The sequence below is a fragment of the Cyprinus carpio genome, chromosome B13 (assembly GCF_018340385.1).
Source record: "Cyprinus carpio isolate SPL01 chromosome B13, ASM1834038v1, whole genome shotgun sequence".
Classification (NCBI taxonomy): Eukaryota; Metazoa; Chordata; class Actinopteri; order Cypriniformes; family Cyprinidae; genus Cyprinus; species Cyprinus carpio.
The window spans coordinates 24,383,945-24,396,868 of NC_056609.1; the positions used below are offsets into that span (position 1 = coordinate 24,383,945).

A 12,924-nucleotide genomic window follows, 5' to 3' on the forward strand; every position below is an offset into this window, starting at 1 on the left:
TTAATATTGCTTTGAATTTAGGTTAAATAAAAAGTTTTAAAACATTTCTATCTCAGAATGAGTGTATTGTTAATATTTAATACATATTTGCATGAATCATATTTGTTCCCACACATTTATTATGGAAAAATGCAATGCAAAAGTGACAATTAATTACATCCGTAATTATTGTAAGCCCTTGCAAACTAACTGTCTGTGTAAATAGACTATTTAAATGAACCAGTTATTAAACTGGTCTGTTTTCTCTTGCTGTGTAATTGGCAAGTCAAGCGTTTGATTTTCCATGTTGTCATCACTGTAGATAAACCGATGGTTGATGGAGGGACCCTGGAGATACTAAACTGCAGTCAGGTGCTCACACGGCAGATGAAGAACCAGAGAGCAGTGAGAAGCAAACTGTCTGCTTTGAGTGTATATAAGTTGTTTTGATTGAATATTTTAATATATTCTCAGGAATTTTTCATGATGGAAGATTTGTTTATTTAAAGCTGTAAATGGCCAGGTTGCTTGTGACGCACATGAGATCAGGATCCCTCTTCAGAGAGTTTCCATATCAGACTGAATGTTTTTAAATGGAGTCCTCCGCTCAGGAGGGGTTTGATTCAGATGAGGCTCAGTTTCAGATGCGGACGGCGGTGAGGAACGCGACGGTTTTGTGGCCTCGGGCGCGTCTGGTGCTGGAGACTCTGATGGTGCTGATGAGTCTGGGCGCAGTGACGGGTGAGCAGTACTCTACTCAACAACACAATTCATTAATGTCTGCGAATGTTAGAGTCGTCATGTGGACGTGAGAAAGTTTTGCATTTGATTTCTAACAATATCTGAGGAATTAATAGGGTGTAAGTAAATTCAGATGATTAGTTAATTTCTATTAGTTGTAACACAGAAAAGGGAATATTTAAAAAGAATATACATTGTGAATATTGTTTTAATTGATAATTAAAATAATGCTAACAAAATCGAGATATGACAAACATTAGTAAGTGTTAGCAAACAATTTGATGAATTTTGTCATGCTTTGTGGCGTTATGAGGTTTTGTCTCCCTTAAACATTCCCCTTTATTAGATTAAAATAACAGAAACTAGTATGATAATTTTAGAATTTGAAAGGATTTATTACAAAAAAAAAATACATGAAATAATTTGAAACACTTGAAATAAGTGTTTGTGAAAGAAAACTAAGATTTTTTTACGCCTGGTTTTCAGAGAATGTATCTTGAACTAAGATTATTTTTCATGAAATTTCTTGTTTTGTGCAGCAAAATGTAATGTGGTAAATGTAGAGCTTTATGTTTGTTTATATAGAGCTCATTATTTATTGCATAACAGGAATGATTAATTATATAGTAGGTTAGATTATTGGTTAATGTCCAAGTGTGAGTGATGATGAGTTTTAATTAATGAACTACTAATATTTTTACATAAATTGTTACCAACAGTAATTCTATATCATTTATGAAATAAAAAACATAAATTAAAACATACTTTGCTATGAATTTCAGAACTGAGAACACTTTACTCAGTCCAAATATAATATAATATAATATAATATAATATAATATAATATAATATAATATAATATAATATAATATAATATAATATAATATAAAAATATGTATTTTTTTTTAATTGAATTTAAAAAAATTATTTATTATTTTATTTTTTTTTTTTTTTTTCTTTTTTGTAAGGATACTGGTTATTTTTTTTGTTTGTTGCAGCAAAAAATTCCTTACTGTGACCTCTGTCCTCATCATCAATCTGGCCATTAGTGATTTCTTAGTGGGAATAGGAGTAATGCCATTTGTGGCTGTTTCCATTATGAACAACGGATGGGTCAAAGGCAATGTAAGTAGGAAATTCTTTACATTTCACATTTGTTTACATAGTGCTTTATACAATACAGAAGGTTTCAAAGCAGAATCAGGGTTAGTAAACAGGAAAATCAGTGTTAATGCTGTAAAATCAATTAATTATGAAACAAGTTCAGTTCAGCTATAAGCTGCACTACAGAAAGCAATGTTGATTAAGTTCAGTTCAATTTCAGTTTTGATGTTTCAAAATTAGTGTCTAGCTCAATTCAATACAAACATTAATTTTCACCTTATAGTGTCAATAAAGTTCAATCGATAATATTACTGAATATTATATTTCTTTTAAACATCATCAAACATGAATACCTTAAAGGGGAAGTGTGTAATTTCCCAAGTCCTAGCACCACCAAACAGAATCACAAAAGTAATCACTGTTTCCAAACAAGTCCCCACTATTTACCATTGGTCGACCAAACCAATTATTCCACCCCCAAACTTGTGCCATTGGCTAAAGGTTCCTGGACTTAACTGATTTTGAAAAAAAATGTTTATGGTTTAGTCACGATCGACAGTTTACTTTGTTTTTTTTAGTTTTATGAATTACATTTATTGGTTTTTTTGGTGTTTTTGTAATCTTTGTTGCTCTTTCAGGATCTATGTCTATATGTCGGCTACACATCTTCAGTATACTGCACAGCATCAGTCTTAACACTTGCTGCTATCGCCCTGGACCGTTATTTCGCCATTGTGGACTGTCTGCGGTACGATTCCCGCTGCACTATTTGGAGAACAGGTTTGGCAGTGCTATGGATCTGGCTGCAAGCTATGGTGACCAGCTGTCCTCCTCTCTTGGGCTGGAGCAACATTAGTTTTGTGGCTCCCATGTACAGCTGTGCAGTGAACTGGGCCAACAGCCCAAGCTACACCATCATTATGGCCTCATTAACATTTCTTCTACCAGCTATAGTCATCCTGTTCTGCTATGTGAAGATTGTCCGTGTGGCACGGTACCACGCTAGGAGGATTCACAGTCTGGAAGAACATCTCCAACGTAGCAGGACCCCATCTGTCTTGAATCTCCAACACTCTTTCATGGACTCCTTCACGCCATCCAAGCTGGTGTACCATGTGAGTGGGAAGTTTGTGATGGATCAGTTAGATGTTCCTGGTGAAATTTCTCCAGATGCACCATCTGAGATGTCTTCCAAGTCAGCTGGTGGACGTCTGCACTCATTCTTGGCTCAAATCCATAGCAGTAGCCTGCAGAATCCCAACCAAACTCAACATCATGGAGTCTTGAGGTTGTTCTTGGTCATTGCCGCTTTCTTCTTGTGCTGGACGCCCTACATTAGTGTAGCTCTGGTGCAGGCCACTGAAACTGCCCTGTCCCGACCCAGCAGCCTCGTTCCCCCATCTGCAGTCACTTTGTCCTATTGGCTGGTGCTGTTAAATTCTGATATCAACCCGTTGTTGTATGCGCTCCTCAGCAAGCGTTTCCAAGTTGCTTTCCAGAGTTTGAGATGGAAGATTCTGGCCAGGTTGGGGAGTGTTGTGGGACGAGGAGGAGGAGCTGAGAGGTCTACAGGTGGAGGTGGAGGTGAGAGTGACCCCACTAATGGAACGACCCACAGCTCCACAGCACACTCCAGAAACGACGGGGAACCAGCATACCCTTCTGTCTTCACTCTCAGCTCTCAGTTACCCAACAGCTTCAAGGAGCAGCTGAATAATGTTCTTCCTGTGGCCACTTCTTCTCGTCCTGTTTGTCATAAATGTGGCGGACAAGGTTCTAGGACGGTGGACCACCTGCAGGTTCCCTCCAAACAGTGTGAGCGGAACAGACTTCCTTACTCTGCTGCTACTAAAAAGAAACAAGCCACGTTCTTTTATGGACAGATCACAGTAAGAGTAGAACATGATATTTGCTGAGTTTATCACATGTTTTAAATCATAATAGTATTTTACAATATTGCTGTTTTTACTGCATTTTTAACCAAATAATTGCAGCCTTGGTGTAAGATGCTTTTTTTTTAATATTTAAAAACTTATTTCAAACATTTGACCAGTAATCTGTATATAATATGTATTTTATATAAAATAAATGTTTTTAAAACTTGTTTATATTGATTTTATATGTTATATATAGTCTGTATACTGTTATATGGATCATTTTATGTACATTTGAAGCAAATGTTTTTTTGCTTATGTGTTTCAGAGGGTTCTAAAGCGGAATAAGTGAAGGTCATATTTTTTGTTAAAGCACATGAATTATTCAGTAAAACCTGTTTTTATTTGAGTTTTAACTTTCTTTTTTTTAGGTGGTCCTCCTTTTTGTGTGGATGAACTTGAGGTTGTTTTGCTGACATGATTTCTGTTGGTTGTGGCTTCTTGTCTTGATTACTCGGTTTTACTCATGTTACATAATTGTGACATTCAAGTCAACAAATTAAATAACTTCTCTTACGAATCTCTTTTCATCAAGGTTTTTAAACTGATCTTTGTCTTCTCTGATGAATCTAATTCTAGGTAATATTATAGAAAATGACTAAATATTGAATGATTTTATCAACATGATTGGCTTGTCTCAACAAATTTTGACAATGTTTATTCCATTTCCTAAAACATTTCACAAATTTTATTGAACCCTTTCAAATGCTCTCAGTGAAATGAATCATGTTTAAACAAACCAGTCTGTAGGGGTCTAAGCCTGCTGACATTTTAAACAGGAGAAAATGTAAAGGTTTACATGGTACATGTGAAAACAGACAAAGCAGATCTGTTAAATGGATGTTTTCATTTATTTTTATCGTCATTTTCCTCAAATGTGATCAGAATGCATTTCGGTGTAAAAATCATTCCTTACAAAGGTTTACAATAATATCTAGCAATAATTCCAGAGGAATACAATATTATATTTATTGTCATTGTAACAATGACAATGGGAGACAGTGCTGATGAGATTCAATTGCAAATCAAAGAAAAGGCAGTGAAGCCGTCATCTAGCATCTATTGGCATTTTCTGCATGCGTTTTCCTGTAGAACTAATTCCCTTCCAATGGAACAGTCCGTAAGATTAAAAAAATGCAATGCAGTGTTCAAGAAAAGCGACTTGAGTCTTATGAAGTGCAGGATGTGTTTTGTGTATGTAAAGACGGTGTTTCAGTTCCAGTCACCACCTTTTGCGGAGCACATAGCGTGGGTGCACTTTTCAGAAATGGTCATACATTCACAGGATACACATGGCACCCTTTACGTTAACACAACTTGTGGAAGATTGCCTTTTCTGTTTGCCAATACTGCCCCTGAAATGTCCTCACAGTGGTTAGCATATGTGACTCAGAAAAATGTGATGGAAACCAATTATAGCTTCAGTGTAAACAGTCTGGATGCTGTCGTTTACCCACATATATCTTTGTTCACAGTTTAGGAGATGAAATCCCTCTAGACCTCAGATGCACTTTGTATGAGGCCAGCTGGACGTCTGCACTCCTCCGGCATCCCAGCCAACCTCTGCACCACTGTATCCTGAGGCTATTCCTGGATCACCTTTTCTCCAAAACCATCGAGATTGCCATTATCCAAAACATCTTCAGTCACAGTTTGGCAGGGGAAATCCCTCAGATGCACCTTTTGCAAGGTAGAACTTTGTTGTACGAGAAGATGGCACAAGTTGCAGTTCTTAATGTCTATATTAATGTTTGGCACATGTTCTAATGGACACTGGCAGTGATTCGTGCCAGTGAAATCTTTAAAGTGACAGACGTACTTCTCTGAGCTCTGAAGGGAAGTTAAACAATCTCAAGACCAGCAGGGACTCTTTATTGTGGAAATATTTGTTAGATGGGTCTCTCGAGCAGAGGTCTCAAACTCAAACTACCTGATGTTTTCCCATTTGGGCCAATTGAACGGTTACAACAAATACAAATGTTTTATGACCTTACATTTCAACTACATACAGTTAGTGAGGCATGGATACATCTTTCCTTCATACCTAGCATGGTGCTCATGTTTAGTGGAGTAATGATGCCTGAAATTGCATTACTACAACTGCAATTTTCTCCTTGCACAGGCAGGTAGCACATTGGAAATAACACATCCTGGCATTGACGTAACAATCAGACATTTTTCAATATAAAATGACAAATGGATAGCAATCAGTCTACATATATGATTTAAAAATATTTATATATATATATATACATATATAAATATATATACTGCATATCAGAAGGGGGGAATAATAAAAAAAAAAAAGAGAAGTTTTGGTGTTGTATATATTGTGTATAAAATATAGAATTTTATATGTTGTGGATGTGCCACAACAAGCGCTCTCAGTGTAAACCACTACATCGATTGTAATAAGAGCCATCTAGTTTTATATAGATGCATGTAACCCAAACTTTTCTGTTCATTTACATTCAAGTTTTAGGCTTGTAAAACCCATGTGGAGAATAAGCAATAGGCTATACATAATTAAATCACAATATATAATATACATTAAATTAAGATATAAAATAAAGTTGAAATATTAAATGTAATAAATATTAATTTATCAAAGTTTTAATTTGAAAAAAACAAACAAACAGTAAATGTAAAAAACTAAAGTCTATAAACTGATTTTTGGGCTGCATTTAAAAATAAACTATTAACCCAGTGGCTCATATATTAGTAGTTTGAGACCCCCGCTCTTGAGTTTCAAAATAAAAGACCCAAATCATTGTTCAAATTCACTTACAGTTGGGAGAACTGAAAAACATTATTTGCTTTCGGAAAACTTCTGTTGTAATGTGCATGATGGTGAATTATGGCATATGGAGCCTCGTTGAATGAGAAATATTATGGATTTTATGGAAAAGTTAAATGTGTGTCAGTGGGAAAATGTGGACATGGAGGTCCTGGCCCGTCGGGTCCAGTTGAGGCCTGAGCTGTTTGCAGTCTCAGCCGGCTCAACAGGTTGTTCCCGCTTTCTGAGTTTGGTGCTGAGCTCAATCAAACACTGATCCCAGTCCTCCGGTAACAGCAGCATCAGGAAGCCCAGACAGATGATGAACACAGCGATGAGTCGCACTGTGTTGAAGTGGATATCACAGGTGTACAGGTCCACCACTGCAACGTGAACCAAACACACATTTAGACCCAATTTCATCCAGCACAAACTGTCTAGATGAAGTTACAATGACTTTCCACTTTCAACTGGTTCAAGGAAAAGTTTTTTAAGGTTGTTATAATCTTTTTTTTTTTTTTAAGTGTAATTTTTATATTTTTTTAAGAGACACAAACTATCCCTTTAAATCAGTCAGTAGCACAAAATATACTTCTGTAAACAAGTTTGCTTTTTACTTTGAACAAAATCAACTCACTTGCATTGACTGGGACACTCAGCACAATGCCAAGTGAAATCAGCGTAGGGTATGTAATGGCAATGCCAAAATTCACCAGAATATTGAACGCTGTCAAAGAAAAAAAAATGCACAGTTAATATCAAATACAATTGTGTGCATATATACTGCACCTTTTTTTCTGTCAGTATTTTAGCTACCTAGTAAGAGTCCAGCTACTCCACACAGGTAGGCCCAGGGAAGATCAGCTATGGATGTGAAGTACTCGACGTGTGTGAAGTACAGTATGACTGGCACAAAGCTCATAAAGACAAAGTTTGCACCACCTACAATGGTCAGAAACAGAGCCGCCTCTCCAAACTTGGCACTGCCCAAGACGAGCTTGAAAAGCACCTGAGAAATAAAAACAAGACCAGGTCAGATTCTTTTTCTTCATCTGTGAATTGGTTCATTTAATTAATTAATTATAGTGTGCAAATTCATATGGAATTATCACAGTACGCATATTTTACTTGTTCTGTTTTATAGCAAAATACATATTTGGTTAAATACTGCTCATTTGGTGTTAGTTTTATTAGTTATTTATGACCGTATGTAACTACATTAGCAAACTACAGATTCAAAGCAACTTTCCCAACATTGGCCAGAGTAAATATAGAAAAGAACATGGTTTTATCTTTCAAATGTCAGAAGATGTGGGTATAACATGGCTGGTTTTTAGCTCATGATATGTTGGAAGTGTTAGCCAACTGATGAGCTAAAACTGATCTTTCTGTCCAGTTCCCTTATTGATCTGTCCTTTTCAGATGACCGCAGGAGTTGAAAGTACATCGCAAATCAATCAAGACAAATAAATTAGTGAGGTCATTTTAATTACAGAAAACAAAGAACTTCCAGGACACATCACTCCATGACTATGTGAAGAGATGCAGTTATTGATAACTATAGTTTCAATGACACAAAACCGAATGCCATGAGTGAACTGAAAAGCATCTGATGAATAGCTAAAGGGTCATGACTGTTGAAGCAGGGTTACCTTATAGAGGGCAGAGGCAGATGCAGAGGCCACTACAAGCGTTATGCCGATAACAGAGTGACTGTGAAAGCCATCAGCGTAGGTCAGCATCACGATTCCAGCGATGGCCAGAATGGCAGCAACAATCTTGTAACAGAACAAAATAAAGGTCATTGCATTCACAATGTGTTATATCAAACAGCACACATATGGCCTGTAGACAGAGACAAAGAGGTTTTGAGACATTTTAAATATAACAGGGTTAGTACAAAACATGATTTTAAACACAAATTGTGGATCAAGAGCAAAGCGATCTAGACAATAATTTCTCATGTTTAGGGAAATTATTTTAGAATTTGATAAATACAGCTACTTTATTAGATATAGACTGTATATAAACAATATAATCATTTATGAATCATATATGAATCAGAGCAGATCATATCCTTCAGAGAATATTGATGATTGAAGTAAAAAGAGATTGATTACCAACCTCTTTCATTTTTATCATAGGCCTTTCTTGTTATTTCTCTTTTCATACACAGATAATGAGAATTCAAGGAAGTATGAAGAAACAGAAAAAGGCCTGCTTTATAGACTGTGTGTGTGTGTGTGTGTGTGTGTGTGTATGTGTCTGTGTGTGTGTGTGTGTGTGTGCATGCGCGTTTATGTTTACATGTGTGCCCAAATGAAAAATGTTTCCAGAGCGTAGCTGAATTGAGTGCAGTACAGAAACATTATGAGGGTGTCAGAAAGACCGATTACTCCCACCCAGCGTCTCTCCTGAACAGCTTTCCTCTAACACACTTTTCCTGCTCTGCCTTTTGTTTTGGTCCAACTGACTCTGTTCTGTGTCCTCTGTTTGCAGGATTATGGTTTTGTATTCTCATGGATGTTGCTATATTCATATTACTGTACCATCATCTTACCAGGAAAACAGAAATACACGAGTGAACATCATGAAACCTGAAACATCTCCAGGGCATATTTCACCATAAAAATCACAAGCAAGAAATAAGAAATAGTTTCATATAAATATGGAAAACCATAGCTAAAAGAAAGAAGTGAATATGTTGAGCTATTTTAGTTTCTGTTGGGCTAGCAGCACCTTACATCTGAACTGTATCATGAACTGAACACTCTCGTTAAATCACGTGAGCTAATGGTCTCTCTGTCATCTTATCATGTCCTCTAGATGGAAACCCACTTAACTTCTACTGCGCCATGGACGTCCAAACACCCTGACTCACCAAAATCTGTCCAGCACTGCAGTGCCAGTGTGTGTGTGTGTGTGAAAGAGAGAGCGAGAGAGAGAAAGGAACAGGAAAACAAAGAGACAAAGAAATTGTTACACAGCACTTTGGTTCCTTTGAGCCGAGAAAAAAAAATGGGAACAGGAAGTAGGAGAAAGGACGAACACAAAGGAAAAAGACAGGAAAAGGTGATTGTAAAAGCAAAGTATTGTGCTGGCACTGCTGACTCATGGGATTACATTTTTTTTTTTTTTTTTTTTTTTTTTTTTTTTTTTTTTTTTTTTTTTATATTATTGTTGTGTTAATGGTTAGAGAGTTTAACTCCTAACCCTAAGGTTGTGGGTTCGAGTCTCGGGCCAGCAATACCACCACTGAGATGCCCTTGAGCAAGGCACCGAACCCCCAACTGCTCCCTGGGCGCCGTAGCATAAAAATGGCTGCCCACTGCTGGGTGTGTGTGTGTTTACTGCTGTGTGTGTGCACTTTGGATGGGTTATATGCAGAGCACAAATTCTGAGTATGGGTCACCATACTTGGCTGTATGTCACTTCACTCACTATCTATCTTTCTTTCTTTCTATCTATCTATCTATCTATCTATCTATCTATCTATCTATCTATCTATCTATCTATCTATCTATCTATCATTAAACTCTTTTAGCAACACTTCAGCGATTAATCATTATGAAAAAAAACCTGTCAAATCAATATCTAGAGTTTTATTCATCTATCCAACAATCCATCCATGCATCCACTCACTCACTCACCCTGACCCCCATGAAGCGATCCCGCAGCACGATCCACGACAAAAGAAAGACAAAGGCCTTGTTACAGCAGAAGAGGGCCGATACATCGGTGCTGTTGATCTTTCTTAGAGCCTGAAGGTAAAGGTAGTTTGTCATAATCCACAGCAGGCCGAAAGGGGCCACTTTAGTGAAGAACACCTTTGTCGTCAGTCCATCGTCTCCGAAGAACCGACAGCACTCTCTGAAATACCACAGAGACAAAAAATTAATTAATTGTCCTCCGCACATAATGCACATCCAATCTGCCTTATGTACATTAGGCAACCATTAAAAACTATATAGGTCAGTGCATTTTTTAAAAGGGAAATTAACACACTTATTCAGCAAGAATAAATTAAAATCATAAAAAGTGACAGTTGTGGAGCCCTTTTCAAATTGAGATTTTCTATTTTCTATATTCACATAAAAAATGTGGAATATGGATTCATATTTTGGAATCGTTACTGACGTTTCTTATGTTATTTTTGTAATTTTTTTCTTTTTTTTCTTTTATTTATTTTATTTTTTTTATGTTTTTAATGGTTTTGTTAAGTTTAGTGTAGTTAGAAAATGTCTTCGTTTTATTTAAAATTGTTTTAGTGTAACCACTGGAGTTTAAGGGGCGGGGTCTTACAGAAAAAGTGGCGACGCTTTGGGTGCAGTTTAGTCTCAGCCTTTAGACGCCACGCCCACGGACCGTTGGCTGAACTGGGACCCCAAAGTGGAAACACTTCAGGAGTGTCGAAGTCGTCATCGGATTGGTTGAATTCTACAGGATTTCCGCGAGACGTGTGTGTCGCGTTTTTTAACATTCTGCCTTGAAACAAAGATACTATGGCGCCAAAACCACTCACGAAAGAAGAAAGCCGCCGTGTTTACAACTGTGACGACGAGCGCTTATCAGGATCAGCTAAACACTGGATTTTCAAAAGTATGTTCGCCGTGTTTACAACTGTGACGACGAGCGCTTATCAGGATCAGCTAAACATCTGGTCTTGTGGCGATTTCCACGCCCCGAAACATGACGATGAACGAAACAAACTGTGATTGGTTGTTTGACATGTCGGTCAAACGGCCTCATGGGCGGGCCTTGGCCAATGAAAGCTGTCAGTGACTGTGTCTTGGTGGGGACTTTGTTGGTGTATGATGCGGTTTTTACTCATTCAGAGCTTGATGTTAGAACTACGAGAAACTTTAAAAAGAAGAGATTTCTGAGTGTGAGTAAAGAAAGTGACCAGATGTTGCGAAAAATGAACTGAGTAAGGAACAGACTGAGTTTGTAAAGGGAATTTAAATTTGAGAGTTGAGTGAACAAAGTGAGCGCGTGCATGCGGCGTGAGAAGATGACGCAGTGGGTGGCTCGTGGATTGTGCTCCTGACGATAGGGTTTTTTCTTCACTGTTACATCGTGTCTTTGGAATCTGTGAGTATTCAATAAGGTTTCACATTGATACGTATAAGCTCAAAAAACGCACTTAAGTAGACTGAAATCCCAGTTTGGTAATCTGTTTAATGTGATTTGAATAATTCGTATGGTTTGCAAATCTTCGTTTTGTTTTTGGATTCATTTTTTGATTGAATAATTCGTATGGTTTGCAAATCTTCGTTTGCATTGGGCATTCATTTTGAGGATCGCAGCTAGGCATGTATGGATTTCACTTCCTGATTTAAATTATATCCTGAAAAACTAGAAAAAGAAAAGATCTGCAGCTAGGCATGTATGTGGATTTAGTAACTACTGCTTACTTGGTTGGTGATTCATTTTACAAACTAAATCAAACTTGGGATGTGGATCGCACCAGGTTATCATTTATTCTGAATTTTCCCCAGATGTGTTTATAAATTTAAGCCATAACATTGGTGAGAGGGCTACACAGTAAATACATTTCTATAAAAAAATTAAGCAGTTTCTAATATAATAAGAAAAGTTTATGAGCACAACGTCAGTGTATTAGAATGATTTCTGCGGATCATGCGACACTGAAGACTGGAGTAATGGCTGCTGCCATTCAGCTTTGCATTACAAAAATAAATTACATTTTAAAATACAAACAGAAAAGTGCTGTATTAAATTGCAATATTTCACAATATTATTGTTTTTAATGCATTTTTGGGTTTTTCTATAACTCTGATAAGAAACTTTTGAATGATAGTGTATTACAAAAAAATAAAATAAAAAAATAAAATTCAGTTAATGCTTCTTCGTACTTGGCTATATGGATCTCAGGCTCAAAATTAGTACATATTATTTTACTGCACTTTCAAAACCTTTCTCACTTTCTTTTTAAAGCTTTGTTCCCTCAATTAAATTGTTATGTTTTGTGTTTGGTGTGTTGTGTTGTGATGTAAAATAGGTGCTTTTTTTTTTTGTACTTTTCTTGTCTTTACATTAAACTCTGTGCTGCATTCACATCCATGCGGGATAATGAACTGTAAATACAACTGAGAGTAAAAAGTAAAATTAAGAAATTACTCAAGCTTTCTTTTCAATTGCTTGACCTGTGTCCTTACGTGACGCATTGTATCTTGAAGATCCCATGTCTGTTAGCTTCTAAGCCATCAATAAGTGAAAATCAACCATTTCTCAAATCTCAAAGAACTTGTGTCAGATGGCATTTTCCCACCCGTCAGTTTCTGTGCTTGACAAATATATGACTGTCTGAACACATCAGTTCAATGATATTTTGCAATCTTCAGTGTCTTGGAGTTACAAGTAACTGCA

General features: G+C 36.8%; 2 protein-coding genes and 1 long non-coding RNA gene across 7 annotated transcripts in view; 2 read left to right on the forward strand and 1 right to left on the reverse strand.

Annotated features, from left to right (window-relative positions):
* Window positions 1-84: 84 nt before the first annotated feature.
* On the forward strand, window positions 85-3,861 carry LOC109109374 (alpha-1A adrenergic receptor). Its single transcript, XM_042737399.1, has 3 exons — window positions 85-724; window positions 1,689-1,845; window positions 2,463-3,861. Exons 1-3 carry the CDS (start codon window positions 573-575, stop codon window positions 3,738-3,740), a joined length of 1,587 nt encoding a protein of 528 aa, XP_042593333.1. The 5' UTR covers window positions 85-572; the 3' UTR covers window positions 3,741-3,861.
* Window positions 3,862-6,131: 2,270 nt separating this feature from the next.
* Window positions 6,132-12,924, reverse strand: part of slc35f3b (solute carrier family 35 member F3b) — a 52,163-nt gene continuing 45,370 nt past the window's right edge. For both annotated transcript variants that reach the window (XM_042737400.1, XM_042737401.1), the window contains 5 exons: window positions 10,185-10,404; window positions 8,187-8,312; window positions 7,351-7,543; window positions 7,172-7,261; window positions 6,132-6,917 (listed from right to left, as the gene is read on the reverse strand). In XM_042737400.1, the coding sequence (XP_042593334.1) occupies window positions 6,679-6,917; window positions 7,172-7,261; window positions 7,351-7,543; window positions 8,187-8,312; window positions 10,185-10,404 (868 nt within the window). In that variant the 3' untranslated portion in view covers window positions 6,132-6,678. The remainder of the gene's footprint in view (window positions 6,918-7,171; window positions 7,262-7,350; window positions 7,544-8,186; window positions 8,313-10,184; window positions 10,405-12,924) is intronic.
* LOC122139463 overlaps window positions 11,360-12,924 on the forward strand; it is a 29,043-nt gene continuing 27,478 nt past the window's right edge. For all 4 annotated transcript variants that reach the window (XR_006156324.1, XR_006156322.1, XR_006156321.1 and 1 more), the window contains exon 1: window positions 11,360-11,625. This is a non-coding gene — a long non-coding RNA (uncharacterized LOC122139463). The remainder of the gene's footprint in view (window positions 11,626-12,924) is intronic.